At 34.2% G+C, this 19510-nt stretch overlaps 1 protein-coding gene across 7 annotated transcripts in view; it reads right to left on the minus strand.

Moving 5' to 3' along the window:
• Window positions 1–19510, minus strand: part of LAMA2 (laminin subunit alpha 2) — a 603913-nt gene that overhangs the window by 309396 nt on the left and 275007 nt on the right. For all 7 annotated transcript variants that reach the window (XM_036871358.1, XM_036871360.1, XM_036871357.1 and 4 more), the window contains exons 7-9: window positions 18839–18956; window positions 13315–13493; window positions 8701–8800 (exon numbers count right to left, since the gene is read on the minus strand). In XM_036871358.1, coding sequence (XP_036727253.1) covers window positions 8701–8800; window positions 13315–13493; window positions 18839–18956 — 397 coding nt within the window. The remainder of the gene's footprint in view (window positions 1–8700; window positions 8801–13314; window positions 13494–18838; window positions 18957–19510) is intronic.

Below are 19510 nucleotides of genomic sequence, written 5' to 3' on the forward strand. Positions count from 1 at the left end.
ATGACAGAAAGAGTGACAAACATACATACTAACAATACATAAGTGAGTTAGTCTTACTCTTTTGATTAAAAATATGTGCATGTAATGTTCACAAGAAATAGACAAAATGACAAGAAATATTAAAAATAAAAGAAGGTAAATATACATTAGGAAAGCATATAGAAAATTAAAAACAGTTGTCGTAATATTAATGAGGGCCAAAGTAGAATTCAATTAAAATAAACTCAATAGAACAAGCTCTCTGTTTACATTATTAAAGGTACAATAAAAACATAATTTAAGTTATTATATTTATGTTCCAAATAAGCACTAATTAGAAGTACAAAAAAATATAGACAATGAAAGATATTGGAAATCAAAGAAAAACTGCCCCAAAATCAATGGCTGAGAATGACATTAACCTACCAACTTTAAATATTTACACATGAATTAGTAAAAAGCAAAACACAAAAATTTGAATAATCTAATAATGTTGAATTATATATTAAATGGCATATAAATATTTATTGTAGCTTATCATTAACTAATCCACAAAAATGTTCAATTTCTCAAAGCAGAAATTAAGGCTTATTTTCTTAACATAAATTGCTACTTCTATATTTGTAACAAATGCCACATTAAATTAGGATTAAATTAATTATGAATATCAAACATGGACATAGAATTTTATGCAAAACTCAGCCACTCTAAAAATTAATAAATATTCCTTCCTAATAACTCTTAGGTTAAAAAGAAAATCAAGACTTCAAATGAAGATCAAATAGTTTTTTAAATAGAATATAACAGCAGTAAGAAAGGAACTTAGCAATGTTCGTTGGATGTTGAAAACCTGAAGCCAAAATTTTAGGCTTAGATATTCCATTATTTTAAAAAATGTAAATAAATTAAAAATTCATGTAATTATAAAAAAATTTTAAAAACCAAAATGAACACCCTGGGGAAGAAGGTAGATTTGAAACATAAACAAAAAGAAAAAGAAGCAAAAAAAGGAAACTTAGACAAAGCTAATTAAGGATATCAAAAGAGAACAAATGATGAAAGAATTCCCACAAAAATATTTCAGTACCAGTTAATTTTTACAGTGTTTTCAAAGTTTGAAACTCTTATGGAACATATAAAAAACAGAGAGGTATGTAATTCAGTTTATTAAGCTAGTGAATACATGATATAAAAATCTAACAAAGATAATCCAAAATAAAAATAACGACTAATATTTAAATAGCATTTATTTTATGCTAGGCATTACACTTTGCTTACACACTACACGTATGCTAATTGAGTTAACATTCAAAATAACAATATGAGGTCGACCCTATTATCTTCCCCGCTTTACAGATGAAGAAACTAAGACACAGAAATTTAGTGATTTGCCAAGGTAGCACAGCTGCCAGGTGTCAGAGCCAGGAACAAGTTAACATATGAATCCAGATGAGAAAATCTTAAATAAAATAATCACCAAGCTGAACCCTAAAGTACTGTAAATTAAAAGGACCTTCCATGATGACCTAGTAGAATTTATTTTGGTAATATAAATACCTCATTTTATTTCACTTTGTTTTATTGTGCTCTGCAGATATTTTGTTTTTTACACATTGATGGTTTGTGGCAACCCTGCATTGAGCACATTTATTGGCACCATTTTTCCCACAGCATCTGCTTACTTTGTGTCTCTGTGCCACATTTGGATCATCCTCCCAATATTTCAAACTTTTTCATTATTATTATATTTGTTATGGTGATCTGCGATCAGAGCTTTGATGTTACTATTATAATTGTTTTGGGGCACCACTAACCACACACACATAAAAGAGCAAACTTAATCTATAAATGTTGTGTGTGTTCTGACTGCTCACAGACTGGCCATTTCCCATCTCTCTCCCTCTCCTCAGGCCTCCCTGTTCCCTCAAACACAATATTTAAATTAGGCCAATTAATAACTCTACAATGGACTCTAAGTGCTCAAGTGAAAGGAAGAGTTGCATGTCTCTCACTTTAAATCAAAAGCTAGAAATAATTAAGCTTAGTGAGAAAGGCATGTCAAAAGCAGAAATAAGGTCTAAAGCTAGTCCTCTTTCACCAGTTAGCCAAGTTGTGAATGCAAAGGAAAAGTTTTGAAGGAAACTAGAAGTGCTACTCCAGTGAACACACAAATGTTAAGAAAGTGAAACAGCCTTATTGCTGATATGGAGAAAGTTTTATTGGTCTGGATAGATCAAACCAGCCACAACCTTCCCTTAAGCCAAAGCCTAATCCAAAGCTAGGCCCTAACTGTCTTCAATTCTATAAAGGCTGAGAGAGGTGAGGAAGCTACAGAGAAGTTTGAAGCTAGCAGAAGTTGTTTCATGAGGCTTAAGGAAAGAAGCCATCTCCATAACATAAGTGTGTCAGGTGAGGCAGCAAGTGCTGATGAAGCAGCTGCAGCAAGTTATCCAGAAGATCTAACTAAGATAATTCGCGAAGGTGAGGACACTAAACAACAGATTTTCAGTGTAGATGAAACAGGCATCTATTGGAAGAAGATGCCATCTAGGACTTTTATAGCTAGAGAGGAGAAGTCAACACCTGGTTTCAAATCTTCAAAGGACAGGCTGACTCTCTTATTAGGAGCTAACACAGCTGATGACTTTAAGTTGAAGTCAATGCTCATTTACCATTCCAAAAATCCCAGGGCCCTTAAGAATTATACTACATCTACTCTACTTGGATGATAGCACATCTGTTTACAAGATGGTTTACTGAATATTTTAAGCCCACTGTTGAGAACTATTGCTCAAAAAAAAAGACTCATTTCAAAATATTACTGATCATCTTGACAATGAACCTGGTCACCCAAGAGCTCTGATGGAGATGTATAACGAAATTCATGTTGTTTCCCGACCTGCTAACACAACATCTATTCTGTAGCCCATGGATCAAGAAGTAATTTTGACTTTCAAGTCTTATCGTTAAAAATATGTATTTCCTAAGGCTACAGCTGCCATAGACAGTGATTCTGCTGATGGATCTGGGCAAAGTCAACTGAAAACCTTCTGGAAAGGATTCACCATTCTAGATGCCATTAAGAACATTTGAGATTCATGGGAAGAGGCCAAAATATCAACATTAACAGGAGTTGGAAAGGAGTTGATTCCAACCCTCGAGGATAACTTTGAAGGGTTCAACACTTCAGTGCAGAAAGTCACTGCAGATGTGGTGGAAACAGCAAGAGAAATAGAATTAGAAGTGGAGCCTGAAGATGGAACTGGATTGCCACAATCTCATGTTATATTTTAATGAATGAGGAGTTGCCTCTTCTGGATGAGCAAAGAAAGTGATTCCTTGAGGTGGATTCTACTCCTGGTGAAGATGCTGTGAAGACTATTGAACTGACAACAAAGAATTTAAAATATTACATAAACTTAGTTGATAAAGCAGCCACAGGGTTTAAGAAGATTGACTCCAAGTTTGAAAGAAGTTCTACTGTGTGTAAAATACTATCAGATAGCATTACATGCTACAGAGAAATCGTTCATGAAAGGAAGAATCAATCGACGTGGCAAACTTCACTGGTGTCTTATATCAAGAAATTGCCGCAGCCATCCCAGCCCTCAGCAGCCACCACCCTGATCTGTCAGCCGCCATTGACATCAAGGCAAGACCCTCCACCAGCAAAAAATTGCAACTCACTACAGGCTCAGATGATGGTTAGCATTTTTTAGCAAGGAAGTATTTTTTTAATTAAGATACTGTGTTTTTAAACATAATGCTATTACACACTTAAGAGACTACAGTATAGTGTAAACATAACTTTTATATGCACTGGGTAACCAAAAATTAGTGTGAATTGCTTTATTACAGTGGTCTGGAACTGAACTTGCAATATCTCTGAGGTATGCCTGTATCGTTTAACATTAATATATTTATTTTTTTAAATCGTATGTATAAGTCAAATGGAAAAGCCGTTCAATAAAGGTTGCAGAAGCATTCCCCCAAATTAATATTTGTTTCTGATGTTAAAATCTCCAGACCTTGAGACCAAATGCAGAAATACTGCAAGTAATAAACAATGTCTATTAATGTTTGTTTCTGGAAATATTATGAAGTAAATGTCCATAAAGACTTCCTTGTTCAGAACACTTGACTATGCAGGATGAAATTAAAGATAGACAGTTAGCAGAGAGAGAGAGAGATATAAAATGGTTGTGCTGTTATGAAATAGAGAAACCCCTTGGAGATCAGAAACTAAAAAAATTACTTTCTAGAGTGGTAAGCCTGTCCTTAAACCAGTGTCTTTCCTGAAGTTGACTAATTCTGATTAACTAGTCTAGAGCATGGAGCATGGTTTTATGGAACAAAAGACAAATTCTAGGTACTACTCAAGTTAGGAGGACATATCAGAGAACTTTACATATAAACTCAAGACTTCTGAAAGGGTAAACTAGAAAATACACAGGTATGTGCACACACAGACACACAGACACACAGACACACACACACACACACAATCATGAAACACACAAGAAAACAAGGCCCTGATAAAGACTTAGCAGAAAACTCAAACTGCAGAATCAAATAGATAGCAGAGAATACTAGTAACAGATACAAATTATAAAATAAACATAGAGCTGTCCTATCTTATCTGCGGTTTCACTTTCTATGGTTTCAGTTAACCTGTGGTCAAACACAGTCGAAAAATATTAAATGGAAAATTCCAGAAAGAGACAATTCATTAGTTTAACATCAAGTACCATTCTGAGTACAGTGATGAAATCTTGCACCCTCCCACTCTATCCTGCCCAGGATGTGAATCATCCCTTTTTGCAGCATATCTCATCCCACTGGTCACTTAGTAGCCATATTGGTTTTCAGATTGACTGTCAAGGTTTTGCAGTGCCTGCGTTCAAGTAACCCTTATTTTACTTAATAATGGCCCCAAAATATGAGTAGTGATACTGGCAATTCAGATATGCCAAAGAGAAGCCATGAAATGCTTCCTTGAAGTGAAAAGGTGAAATTTTTCAACTTAAGAAAGACAAACTGTATGCTGAGGTTGTTAAGGTCTACCATAAGAACAAATCTTCTATCTATGAAATTGTGAAAAAGGAAAAAGAAATTTGTGAAAGTTTTGCTGTTGCACCTCAAATTGTAAAAGTTTTGACCACAGGACATGATAAGTGTTTGGTTAAGATGAAAATGGCATGGAATTTGTACAAAAAGATATTTTGAGAGAGAAAGACCACATTCACATAACTTTATTATAGTATATTGCTATAACTGTTTTATTTTATTATTAGTTGTTGTTACTCTTGCTGTGTCTAATTTATAAATTAAACTTTATCACAGGTGTGTCTGTATAGGAAAAAAACATGGTATATGCAGGGTTTGGTACCATCTGCAGTTTCAGGCATCCACTGGGAATCTTGAAACATACCCCCAGGGATAAGGGGGGACTGTATTTAATATGTTTACAGAAACAAAAATAATATTAAATATAGGTGAATTAAAAGAGACTATTAGAAAAACAAAATGCAGTTAGAAACTTTTCTTATAAAATATACCAAAATAAATTTCAGATGGATTAAAGAATTAAGTATCATAAAAAGAAATCAAGTGGTCAAGATGAAAGTGGTCAAAGGTACAAACTTCCAGTTATAAGATAAATAAGTACAAGGGATGTAATGTACAACATGATTAATATAATGAACTCTGCTGTATGTTATACATGAAAGTTGTTAACAGAGTAGATCCTAAGAGTTCTCATCACAAGGAAAAATTTTTTCCTTTTTCTTTTATTTTGTATCTATACGAGATGATGAACGTTCACTAAACTTATTGTGGTCATCATTTCATGAAGTATGAAAGTCAAATCATTATACTGAACACCTTAAACAGTGTTGTATGTCAATTATATTTCAATAAAACTGGAAGAATAAAAGGAAATAAAAACTAAAGAAATAAACAATTTATCTAAACTTGGAGTAGATAAGAATTTTAGGATTATAAAGGCATGTAAGAAATGCAATAGAAAAATATTACTATGCATAATAATCTTAGCATAATGTCATTATTATAGCTAAAGTGGGTTTTCTGAATTTTCATAGATTATATAAAAATTTTTAAATTATATACATTAAAAATTCTTATCTTTAATAATGAGACACAAAATCTAGAAACTGTTCATAAAAAATATGACATACTATTAGAGCTCTTACAAATCTATGGAGGAAAAAAACCCACCTTACACCAAAAAGAAAATTAAGGAAACAGAAAATTCACACACAAAATATTTGGTTTTCTCTAGTAATCAGGTTAATGCCAATGAGATAGTGAACATCATTTCTCACGATCTGGTTATTCATTCTGACTAAGAAATCCAAATCATTAGACTACATCTGAGACTGTTTCCTAAAGAGATCATCAGACTAAACAGGAAGAGAAAAATGTAGCATGGTTATATGTCTAATTATTCAACTCAAGCCCATATTGAATAAAATAGATCTAATTATAATATTACAAATATTGATTATTGCTTTCAATTTAAAATTAGAAAAATTAATTATTGGCCTGGAACCAAATATCTCTAAACAATTTTTGAAAAGGTGAAGATGCAATTGACAGACTTTGTCAAGTAGGTTGAAGATCAGGGGAGCATGTAAGGATGGTCTTTTTCTCAGTTTGTGTAGTATGACCTCAAGGGATAAAGTCCAACTTTAATAAATCAAAAAATAGGAATTTAAACTTTTTATTTAACATGCTAAAAATACCATAGAAGAAAAAAATGATAAAAAGATATGAATGGTAGAAAGAAGGAAGAAGGTGATATGAATGAAATGTTTGTGTTCCAAGATGGACAGTCAGTAGGCAATATTTAATGGTGATGAAAAATACTAAGAATATTATTCAGATATCGTTTGAAAGATAAGTTCTTCCAAAAGAACTTAATAGGAAGAAAGGATCAGTGTGATTAAATTTGGAAATGAGACTAGGGGTGAATAAGTTGAAGAGGACACTTTGCTGTTTATTTTATTCCCTTCCCTACTGTTAAAATTTTATTTGACCATGTGTTGTTTTTATAATAATTGAAAAATCACTATTTTGTACAACTGTAACTTATATAATATTGTACATCAACTATACCACAATTTGGAAAAAAGAATTTAGACAGAGCACAGAGGAAAAAAATAATTGAAAAATATTTATATCCAGAAATCTTCATTAAAGCATTGGTTAAAATATACAAAATTTAGAAACAATCTTAATATCTATTCAAAGTTGAGTACTGTATTCAGGAGCTAAAACCAGATTTCAGAGAAATGAATGGATATGGGGAAAAATTCATCATGTAAAGTTAACACACAAATGTTAATAATAGTACTATGCTGAATTACCACTGCATTGAATACTGATTTTTCTACTTTTCTATTTTTTCAATCACTTTTTTCAACAACAAAATACCTACCATTTTAAACTCAGGGGATAAAATTAAATTACATTGCTCAAAATAATGTGATTTAGTTGCTACCATAAAAAGATAAGGGACCATAAAATGAAAAGTGACATCAATAATTCACCATTTGAGTTTTTAAATAATCATTTTTTAATCTTTTAAGATTTAAGACTGTAAGGCTTAAACAGATAATCAAATAGTTTTGTAAAGAAAGCAGGTAAGCTAAACTGTGCCAAAGAAATATTGCCAGTCTTTTAAATAGAAGGTCTTTCGGGGAAAAAGCCTATAGCATAGCCATGATTTATTTTAGTCTTTCCACAGAAGAGAAGAATCCAGTCTTAGAAATATAAAGAAACAGTTCCAGATATATTCTATGAATTTTCTACTTTGGCAAGCAACTTTCCTGGAAGTAGCTCCTAAACATTTTACATCAAAGAGTTAATTTGGCATTTGATTCCTTAACATTTGGAGTTCATCATGAATTTCAATCCTCAAAGAAGGTTTTGTCTTAAATTAACGTCAGCCTCTTTCCCTTCATTAACTCATTCCTACTGCCTTTTACAGCCCTTTATGTAGACTTCTCGCTTTCTGTATTATTAACTACATCTCAGTCTGTGATCTCATCTATTTGCTCTTCCCATTGTAGCACACACATCCCTCAATGAACACTGTCATTTCACCCTAGAAATCATACATGCTACAAAGCAATATAATAAATAACAAGACATCAAAAAATTACATACACCACAGATTTATAAATGACTAGAAGATATATATAGATAGATATGTAAATATGTATATATGTGTATATGTATATACACATGTATACTAATGCAAAACAAATGATTCAACTCTTCTTGCTTTTAAAGTATAATTAAACATAAACATAATTATTGAGATGAATTAAAAACTACTTCCTGTAGGGGACATTGATAGCTATAAGAATAAATTTACACTGAGCCCACGTGCTCTGGGGCCCACGTGCCACAACTACTGAGCCTGGATGCTTCAACTACTGAAACCCGCGCACCTAGAGCCTGTGCTCCGCAACAGAAGCCACTGCAATGAGAAGCCTGTGCACCACAAAATAGCCCCACTCACTGCAACTAGAGAAAAAAGCCCGCACGCAGCAACAAAGACCCAACGTAGCCAAAAAAAAAAGAAAAAATTTATTACATGAATGAAATTTACTGCAACATGTTCTTCTGAAAATAATCACACTTGGCTTTAGTTGTCCTTTCATCAGAACAACGGCCTTCTACTATAGCTCTCACCTCGTTGAGCACGTTTTTCATCCTTGACACAGACTTCATTTAAGGAACCAACTGGGTCACAATGGCATGGCTGGCATGGTCTTGGATAATTTGGAGATATCTAACAAAAATATTAAAATTCTGTTTTAAAAACACTAAAATTTTCAATCAGCAAGCCTTTAAAGCAAACTTTAATAATAAATAATAATAAATTATATTTAGAAAATGATAATATAAGAAATTTTCTTTATTATATGTTTGCATTTTCTAAAATCCGTTTCATCTAAGTGGATACACAGAAATAAAGAGGATAGTATAATAAACTACTAAATATTTGTTACCTAGATTCAACAATTATCAAGATTTTGCTATATGATTCATCACGTTTTATTCTTTGCTGAAGTTTTTAAAGAAAATCCCAAATAAAGAGTCTTTTAATCCCTACACATTTCAGTATGCATCTCTTTCTTTTATAATCACAGTATCATTATTATTACAAACAAAAAGAACAATGTTTGCTTATATAGAGAACATTAGAATATTAGAGAAATATACATTCCATAATAAAATCTTCCTTACTATTTTATTACAACATAGTTCAAAATTAGTAATTTTTCCCCAAATTAATTTTTCAAAAAATTTTTACATTGATCGTGATATAGCTAATTAAATAGAAATTTATATTTGGTGCTTGAAAAAGATGTTAAATATTTACGTTAAAAATTTGACTTTCTGGGCTTCCCTGGTGGCGCAGTGGTTGAGAATCTGCCTGCTAATGCAGGGGACACGGGTTCGAGCCCTGGTCTGGGAAGATCCCACATGCCACGGAGTGGCTGGGCCCGTGAGCCACAAATACTGAGCCTGCGCATCTGGAGCCTGTGCCCCTCAACGGGAGGGGCCGCGATAGTGAAAGGCCCGCGCACCGCGATGAAGAGCGGTCCCCGCACCGCGATGAAGAGTGGCCCCCGCTTGCCGCAACTGGAGAAAGCCCTCGCATGAACCGAAGACCCAACACAGCCAAAAAATATAAATAAATAAATAAATAAATAAAGTAGCTATAAAACACAGCTTTCAAAAAAAAAAAAAAAATTTGACTTTCTCATGAGGCAGCATAATCTGGGGGGAAACAATGTAGGCTCTGTAATTAGGAAGGCTTGAGCTCATATCCCACTGTGTCCACTTACTGGCTATGTGGCCTCCTGCAATTTATTTACTTCCTGATAATATGAGGATAATAGTAGAAACTTTAGTGATGTTATTAAATTAAAATTAAGAGGAATAACATATAAAGCATCTCATAAGATTCCTCACATACATTAAATACACAATACAACTAGTAGTTTTTAATGTTAGAATATTTTAATTAAACACACCTAGACCGGGCTAATGTACCAAATATACAACATTTATTTTCAAGATGCAATAGGATAAGAACAACAACAAAAAAAAAAACAAATTCTTTGCCTAGGAAATACTAAAATACTCTGAATATATATAAAAAATTGTGTATATAAGTATATATATATGCTTCTCCCATAAAATACAGTTTTATATATGTATATATCTAGGTTTAATTGATAAATGAAAACCTGTTTGCTAATATAAGTCAAAGTTTCACAAGTAGAGAAATATTTACATGTCTGATAGAATTCAATCAACTATATCCACAGATCAGTTTCAAAATCATCATTTGTTTAAGACCCATTCATTCACTTCCTATTATGAAGTAAGGACTGTGCAAAGCACAGATAAGGCCTGATTTCTGCCTTAAAGAAGCTTACAGGAATAGCAGACGTGAAAGGTATTGATTAAATAGAATGTGCAAAGTGATAAAATAGACACACAAGCAGAGCGTTCTGGGGCAAAAGAAGAGAGAGTAATAACACAATGAAGTCAAGCAATGCTTCACAGAAAAAGGGACGTTTAGACTGGAGCTTGAAGTATGAGTAGCAATTTGAGAGTGGAATTGGGAGAAGGGCTTTCTAACCAAGAGATGAAAAAAAACAAAACAAAACTCTCTGTGTGCATACAGCAATAAATTTCCTTAGGATAAATTCTTAGCTCTTATAAATATGATTTATGATTCCAATGATTAGCCACATTTAGACACACATGGTCCAATTCTGAGATTGGAAAATTTTTTCTGTAAATAAAATTGTAGGCTTTGTAAGGCACATAAGGTTTGCTTCTTCTCTTCCTCCTCCTTCTCTCCTCCTCCTCTTTCACCTAGTTCTTGTTCATCTTGTTCTTCTTTTTCTTTTTCTTAATTTTTTTGTTGTTCTTTTCATTTTCGTTCCATCTCCTTTCCCTTCCTCTCCTTTTTCTCCTCCCCTCCTTCTCCTCCGCCTCTTTCATTTTTTTCTTTTAACAAACTTTTACAAATGTAAAACAAAAATTATTTGTTTGAAGGCCATATAGATATAGGCCATGGGCCAAATTTGATCTAGAGGTCATAGTTTGCCAATACATGTTTTGGCTGCTAAAAGGCAAATAAAAAGAGGATATTTTGAAACCAGTCAGAGAATTAAAGACACATTATATATAGAAGAAAAAAAATGCAAATGATGGCTGCCTTCTCATTAGAATAAGTGAAATCCAGAAAATACCGTAGCTTTATTTTTTTAATAAATTTATTTATTTATTTTATTTTTGTTTGTGTTGGGTCTCCATTGCTGCATGCAGGCTTTTCTCTAGTCGTGGTGAGCAGGGGCTACTCTTCCTTGTGGTGTGCAGGCTTCTCATTGCGGTGGCTTCTCTTGTTGCAGAGCACGGGCTCTAGGCATGTGGGCTTCAGTAGTTGTGGCTCACGGGCTTAGTAGCTCCGAGGCCTGTGGGATCTTCCCAGCCCAGGGCTCAAACCCGTGTCCCCTGCATTGGCAGGCAGATTCTTAACCACTGCGCCACCAGGGAAGCCCAAGAAAATACCATATCTTTAAAGTACTGAAAGAAAAACAAACATTGCTCTCCATGTAATAAAAATATACTTCAGTAATAAGGTAGAATAAAGACATTTTCAGATGAAATAAACCTGAGAGAAACTGTTCACCATCAATTCTTGCCCTATTAAAAAAAAAAGCTACAGGAAGTTCTTCAGGCAGAAGGAAATTATACAAAATTAACAAAAGACATGCAAGATCTCTACACTGAAAACACTTATATGAATAATTAAAGAAGATAGAAATAAGTGAAGAGACATACTATATTCATTGACTGGAAGACTCAGTATTGTTAAAGTGTTAGTTCTCTCCATATTTGCATTTAGATTCTATACAACAATCCCAACTAATATTTCTGTCATTGAGAAGTTGATTCTAAAATTTGTATGGAAATGTAAAGAAACTACTATAGCCAAAACAATCTTCAAAAGGAAGAATAAAGTTAGTGCACATATGTCTCTGAATTCTAGTTTTATTAAAGCTAAAGTCATCAAGATAGTGTGCCATTACCACAAAGATGGACAAATAAGTCCATGGAACAGAACTGGGGCTCCAGATGTTGACCCAAAAGATCAACTGATTTTCAAAAAATGCCTCAAAACAATTTAAAAGAGAAAAAGAAAGTATTTTTCCAAAAATGGTGCTGGAACAACAGATGAACCACATAGATCTCAATCATTATTTCATACCCTACACAAAGATTAACTTGAGATGGGCCATAGCCCTAAAAGTTAAAATTATAACATTTCTAGAATAAAAAAGAACAATTTCTTGACTTGAAGAAATACTTCACAAGAGAAAATATAGGAATAGCCAATAAACACTTAAAATAAGAATTTAATCCATGGGATCTGCTGTAAATTCATAATAGAAGATCTGCTGTAGCACTAAGCATTGATGGGAACGACTTAGTGATTGCCTAGTACCCACTTGCCATACCTACTACACCCACATCCACTAGAATGGCTAATTCAAAAAGATAGTCAAGACCAAATAATAGAGATAATATGGAAGAACTAGAATTTACATACATTTCTGATGAACATGTAAAACAGTATTACTAACTTGACAAAATGTTGGCAGTATCTTATAAAGTCAAACATGTATCTATCCTATGAAACAAGTACTCTACTCCTAGGTATTTACACAAGGTTAATAACACATGCCCACAAAAAGACTCATATAAAATTGTTTTATAGGAGCTAACCAAAAACTGGAAATGACCCAAATATCCACCAACAGGAGAATGGATTAAAAATTAAGATATGTTCATGCAAAGGACTACTCCTTAGCAATATTTTTTTAAAAAGAAATAACTACTGATGTGTACAACATGAATAAATCTTAACATGTTAAATTGAGTGAAAGGAAGACCAAAAATTTTATGTACTTTATGATTTCATTTTTAGGAAATTCACTAAGAGGCAAAACTAATTTATGCTCTAAAAATCAGAACAGAGTTTGCCTAGGGGTGGTGATTGACTGGAATGAGGCACAATGGGACTTTCTGGAGAGATGGAAATATTTTATATCACATCCTGAAAGATTTATACAGTTTCTACTATGAAATATTTCTAGTCACCTTTGAGAATTTGAAGTCCAGCTATTTAGAGAAGCTATCAAAATTATTTTTCCCTATAATACATCTCTGTCTGAAAAAGCCAAAATAACACTTAATGAAAGAAAAAGCATACTTTACCCCTTTGGGTCTGAAGAAACCATCAATGCATGTCTCACAATTTATACCAGCAGTGTTTCGAGTACAATTAATGCACACACCCCCTCCAATGTACTTTCCATGTATATTTAAACTCAGATTTCTTCTGGCAACATTTTCATCATAATAGCATTCTTCAGCTTTCCCATGACAATTGCAGGCTGCATTAGGGAAAAATAAATTTATAAACATTAATTTCAGATTTCAGATATATTTAAAAGTAATATTTTGTTACATAAGAGATTTTTATACCATATGGAAAATTATATTACATTATATATATATATATATATAATCAATACAAAGGTATCTAGAAAGTACTTGGATTTATTAGAGATATTAATAAATTTGCATGTTTTAATGGAACTTGAAATAGTTAAAACATAAATTAAGCTGAAGCATATGAAATTGCCAATATTTGACTGATTTTATCTTATAAAACTGATATTTCATATAATTCACCCTACAATTTCCTATTATGACAAACAAATTACTGAAGTATGGTACTGAATGATTAACATCCATGTAATCTGTAATGAATAATTATTCTATGTGAACCTCTGTGTTAGATACTACAGGTAAAAAGGATGCTTAGTATATACATTTGACCCTTGAATAATGCAGGAGTTAAGGGCACCAATCCTCTGCACAATGGAAAATTAGAGTATAACTTTGCAGTCAGCCCTCTCCGTCCTTGGTTTCTCATCCCCCAATTCAACCAACCACGGATTGTGTAGTACTGTAGCACTATTGTCTGCATTTAGTGAAAGAAATCCGCCTATAAGTGGACCCCTGCAGTTCAAATCCATGTTGTTCAAGAGTCAAATGTTATTCCTTTCTTTTACTACTAATCATAACTAAAACTTATGGATTTTTTTTATATGCCACATTCTGTTCTAAATGTTTTATATTTATTACCACTGATTTTAATTCTCAAATAGGTTTGTGACTTACGGACTCCATTAACCTCTTTTCATATATTAGGAACCTCAAGCAAAGAGAAGTGAAGTAACTAGTAAAAGTTCACCAAATCAGTATTGTAAGCCAAACTCTGAAGTCAGGCTCCAGAGTCTGCAGGGCTAACCACTACCACAATCCCTTCAAGTTATCTGATAAGAAAAAGCTGTACAATAAGTGCCAAGTTATCAGGACAAGATGAGAGCTGGTTTGCGCAGTGGTGAGATCACGCTGTTTTGTGCCAGTCTTGGATTTGGGTGTCCTCTTCACTCCTTAGTAGTCCTGTGAGGTAGGGAACTTCATTTCACTAAGGCTCAGTTTCCATATAAAACATGAAGCGGTCAGTAGTAATTACTAGGTAGGAATATTTAAAATGTATGTAAAATCATTAGCATAATGCATTATAAATAAGTTCCCAATTGATTTTCCCTGTTCCACTTCCTCTCATCTTCATCCTCTATGTTTTCGTAGCCCCCTTCTCCTCTTCTCCTCCTTTTCTTTTTCATATCACATTACAGGAGTTCAGAGGAATAAAAAATTACTTCCCCAGGAAGAATTGGGTAAGGCTTTGAAAAATGGGTAGAATTTATTTTAGGATGGGAACTAGGCAAAAAATATACTGTGCAGTGTCCTTCCTCAGATGTTGAGTTTCTTAGGTGTCCTTGCACTGATTTCCACATCTATATGTGTGTGCGTATGCGTACATGTGTATGCACGTGCACGGGCCTGTGTGCGGCACACAGCTCAATCTTTTTTTTAATTCCACAAAAGGGGACATTTATATACTGTTCTGAACTATCTTTTTTACTAACAGTAAATAGCATGGCTCCTTCTCTATTAGTATTATGTTTTCCCTAAGGTTACACTGGGTACTTCTTGATTAATTAGATGCCTAATAGTGGGCAGTTACATTGTTTCCAGATTCCTCCTTTATAACACTGAGTACCTACCAGGAGGACAATGGAGGTGGGGGTAGGAGTGGGGGTCTGGTGTTAGACGGCTCCCCACTTGCCAGCTGAGTGGCTTTGAGGAGACAGTTCAAGCCTTAGCGTCATTTTAGTACTTAACTCTTAGGTTGTGGTGAGAATGCAGATCATCTAGCAGAACGCCTGAGACAGTAAATACTCAGCCCTGTAAATGTCAGTAGCAGTGGTATTAGCAACTGGGTACTAAAGACAAGGATCATAAAATGTCCTGTACAGCTATCCAAGTCCATCTACAGATTAAATTCCTGCAAGTGCAATTTCTAGTCAAGGGGCATGGGAAATTCTAATTTTAATTAACTTGAAAAAATTCCCTCTGCAAATGCTATGTCAGATTACTCTCCCTCCGATAGATAGCATAAAACTGTTTCCCCACGGCCTCACCAAAACTGTGTATTACCGACATTTTCCATTCGGTGAGCATTCAAACATACGTTGAGTGAATGAATGAACACTTTGGTAAGTTAAAAAAAAAGTACTTTTATTGTTTTAATGGATACTTCCTTAATTATAAATAAGTGGGATAATTTCTTTATATGGTTATGTCATATTTTTTTCCTGAGAAATGTCTGTTTTGATCTTTGCTCATTTTTAACAGGTTTTTAAAATTTTTTTCTTATTGCTATGGAAGATCTCTTCATACAGTAAGGATATTATCTCCTTTTCTTGTTTGTTGCAAATATCTTCTTCAGCTTCTTGGCTTTTGATTTAAGATATAGTACTCTTGCTATATTAATGGAGAGTTTTCAAAATGTATTCTAGGGGACATGTAGTCACAAATATAAATCACTAGGGATCATAAGCAGTTTTATATCTTTAGGACAATGTGCAAGAATTCTCAAAAATCTTGTAAAAATATATTGCAAAAAATAGTCAAGATTTCTGCTACAAGTACAACTAGAGGGAAATACAGAGGAATACAAATTTATTCTCACATTATTTAGAACTAGTATTGCTGACTGCACTTATAACCATGAGCTAATGCAGGTAAAGACTGATGCCTGAGGAGCAGTCCTTTTCACACTCCATGTATGAGGGCCCTTTCCTACAGCCTTGGCTGCTGTTTAAAGGTCCTGGGCCTGCACAGCTTTCATCTATAGCCTTAGAGGACATGGATAGTACCTACTTACAAAGAGCCATTTTTCACTCTGTCATCAGCAGTTTGTTATTTCACAGAATGTTCAAGACACATGATAGAAACTGTCTGTTAGTACAGGCTTAGCAATGGAATACATATCCTTTGCACTTTAGAGATATAATCTGCCTCAAACAAGCTAGATTGATAAAAGTCGAAATTAAATTCAAATGAATTAGAAGGCAGTTGTTCATTATATAAAGGGATTTGCCATGTTGCAGAAGGATTCTTCTAAATATTAAGAGGTGATTGGAACATAATTCAACTTGGAAAATAAAATTTTCATATAAGCTTTTACGAATGTATACATTGCCAAAAGCACAATATTTATACAAGGTTTTATGGTTAAGACCCTTATATTTAATTTGTGGATTTCAAAAAAAAAAATTATTTTTTCAGTTTGGAAATACAACCTCCCATCTCTTCCACAAAGAAAGATAAAACTGTTTTATAATAACACTATTTTATAAAAATGTATATAGCAGCAAGTGGAAATTTCCTTCTGTGTTGCTTTGTCCATCCCTGTTGCTAATAAGTCTGATCCATCCTTTCTGTTTCCTTGTTTAAACACATATACACAAGTGGAGAGCGGTAAAGGATTCTGCAGATCCACTTAACGTTACATCATGATAACTTTGTGATAGAATGTCAGAGACAACAGGAAGAATCCCTACCCTCAAATGCTCAAAAGTTCCACGTGTGACTGCTGATATTCCACAAGCAGAAGAGAAATTAATCAAATTTAAGGAAGTTTGAGAAGAGATATTCATGGTGTCATTTAACTTAAATTCAGTCTTAGGAATGAATGTCTGCTCTTGTTGGGAGAAGCTGTGGAGATCCTGAGGGATCGTCAGGAATGGGGTTGGGAGTAGATGACAAAAAACAAGGGCTGGGCATCTGATACCCCCCCTTACAACACTGGGTAGTGGTGGCCCATTCCCTCAGATACATCTCAGTCACAATGAGTGATTTCTAAACCAAAATATCTTCACAAGCACGCAGATACAAATCAAAAAGCAAAAGAGATATGTGCAGAAAATGAAGGGACACAAGACATTGATAGGATAGGCAGAATCTTAAACTGAAAAGAAAATGTATTTTATGTTTGGGGAATATTTTATGATTAAAGTCTGTTACAATTCAATAATTTTAAGGACCTATCTTGTCTGACACATGATACATGATAAATATTGTTATTCAATAAATATATAAGGTTGGTATTGGTTTAAAATGTCTACCAAGCTTGTTTTGGTGACCACATACACCTATTGAACCGAAAAAATGTGATCAGGACTGATTCACTAAAATACTGATATTTGAATTCAGTTGAATTGGGCTTTCTGGCTAGTTCAGATTTATAGTTCAGCAGAAGTCTTTGTTTTTAGGTCTCGTCTTGGCCTGAACAGATCTCCAGAAACAGAAGTTTCTCTAGCTTCCCTGTCACTGTGTTGGGACAGTAGGCAATATTAGGCTACAAAGCCATCTGCTACCTTTCTTGGGTATTTCCCTTCAGGAGAAACTTCAAAAGGGATAATATTAAAGTATAAATGAGTATTTGTTGGCAAATGTTTGCATAGCCAGTTGTTTTACGATTTTTCATTACTGGCTTTTTCTTGGTTGTCACTGCCCAATAATTACTATAGCGTAGTTTATGCTACTGATTGTCACTGATACCATTTCTAATAGTAGCATTTTATACTGTTATTAATGTGAAACCACACATTTAAAATATTAATGCTTATTAAAATAAATATTCTTTCTGCACAAATTTGATTTTCTGCCTTCTCTGTGTTACGTTTTACTCTATTCTTCCCAGCTACTGCCCCCAAACACTACCCTTTAATAAGTATAACTAATGAATCAGAGTCCTTTCTTTCCCAGATAATAAACTGACTCTAACCTGTAGGGTATGATCTCTCCCCTCTGGTTTTTCTCCATTTATTAGATGATGGGTATTCAAAAGCTATTTACTATTTACCTAAGCTATTTAGGGGAGGAACTACAAAGGGAACAGGCTGAAGGATCTGGAGCTATACTGATTTCAGAACCATTTTATAAACATACGTGTTTAGAAGGGTAATCTCTATACCCTGTAGGTTTTACTGAATGTTTACTTACATTTCTATATATATATTATGCTATAAGCTTCAGATTCACCCCTGATGACAGTAAGTATATACTATGCTTTTATCTATTTTTCATTATTTTCACACAGTGGTAAATTCGTGGGTGCTTGGTAAATATTTGTCAAATTAAAAAAAAAAAAACTTGAAAACTCTAAAACAGGAGGGTAAAAGAGCTTACCAGCTACTGTCTTGGATAAAATATATGGACTGGAAATAGGCGCTCACCTGCAATCAGCACATGTTTATATCACCTGTGCCCCAGGAAAGGAAGAATTACCCATGGTGCTGGCTTGTCAGGAACATACCTTCACATTCAGTTTTGGTCAGAAAAGTGCCTGCTCTCCACGGTTTCTGATGAAATCCAGGACAGCACTGATCACAGCTATCACCACACGTGTTATGCTCACATTCACAGCGGGATTTCTAGTCAAAAAAATGGGGAAAAAGCATACTTTCAGCATTCTTTGGAACCATAAATGAGGGACTTCCCCTGAAAGGTAGAATGAAGAGAAAAGAAAACATCAAGACGATGTACCAAAATCTAAAACTCCCATCAGTCTGGGAAGGAAGAGGTGCCAGCCTTGGGAGTGGGTATATTTGATCGACACCAGCTTAGGGAGGGAGATCCAGGCTGGCTCTGGAATCACTGGGCTCAGACACAGAAGAGAGAAGAGGCCCAGCTGGGAGTAGTCTAGAAGACTAGAATCCCTTCTCTGATTCCTGAGATCCACAGGTCTTCTGGGTGGGATGTATCCATTTTAAGGATTCCCTCAAAGTACAATCAACATTTGGTGTAGGAAGAGGGGAAAGAGTAGATTCCTAGGCATGGAGGGGCATGGATAGAATAGAAATCTAATACCCCAAGCCTGAATCTCCTGTCTGTGTGTGTTCTGAGTACAGTCTTATTTCATCACATGGAACTGGCCCTCCAAAGCTGCTGTGTGGGCTCTCAAAGCTTGGGAAATACTGCTCATCAA

The sequence above is a fragment of the Balaenoptera musculus genome, chromosome 12 (assembly GCF_009873245.2).
Source record: "Balaenoptera musculus isolate JJ_BM4_2016_0621 chromosome 12, mBalMus1.pri.v3, whole genome shotgun sequence".
Lineage (NCBI taxonomy): Eukaryota > Metazoa > Chordata > Mammalia > Artiodactyla > Balaenopteridae > Balaenoptera > Balaenoptera musculus.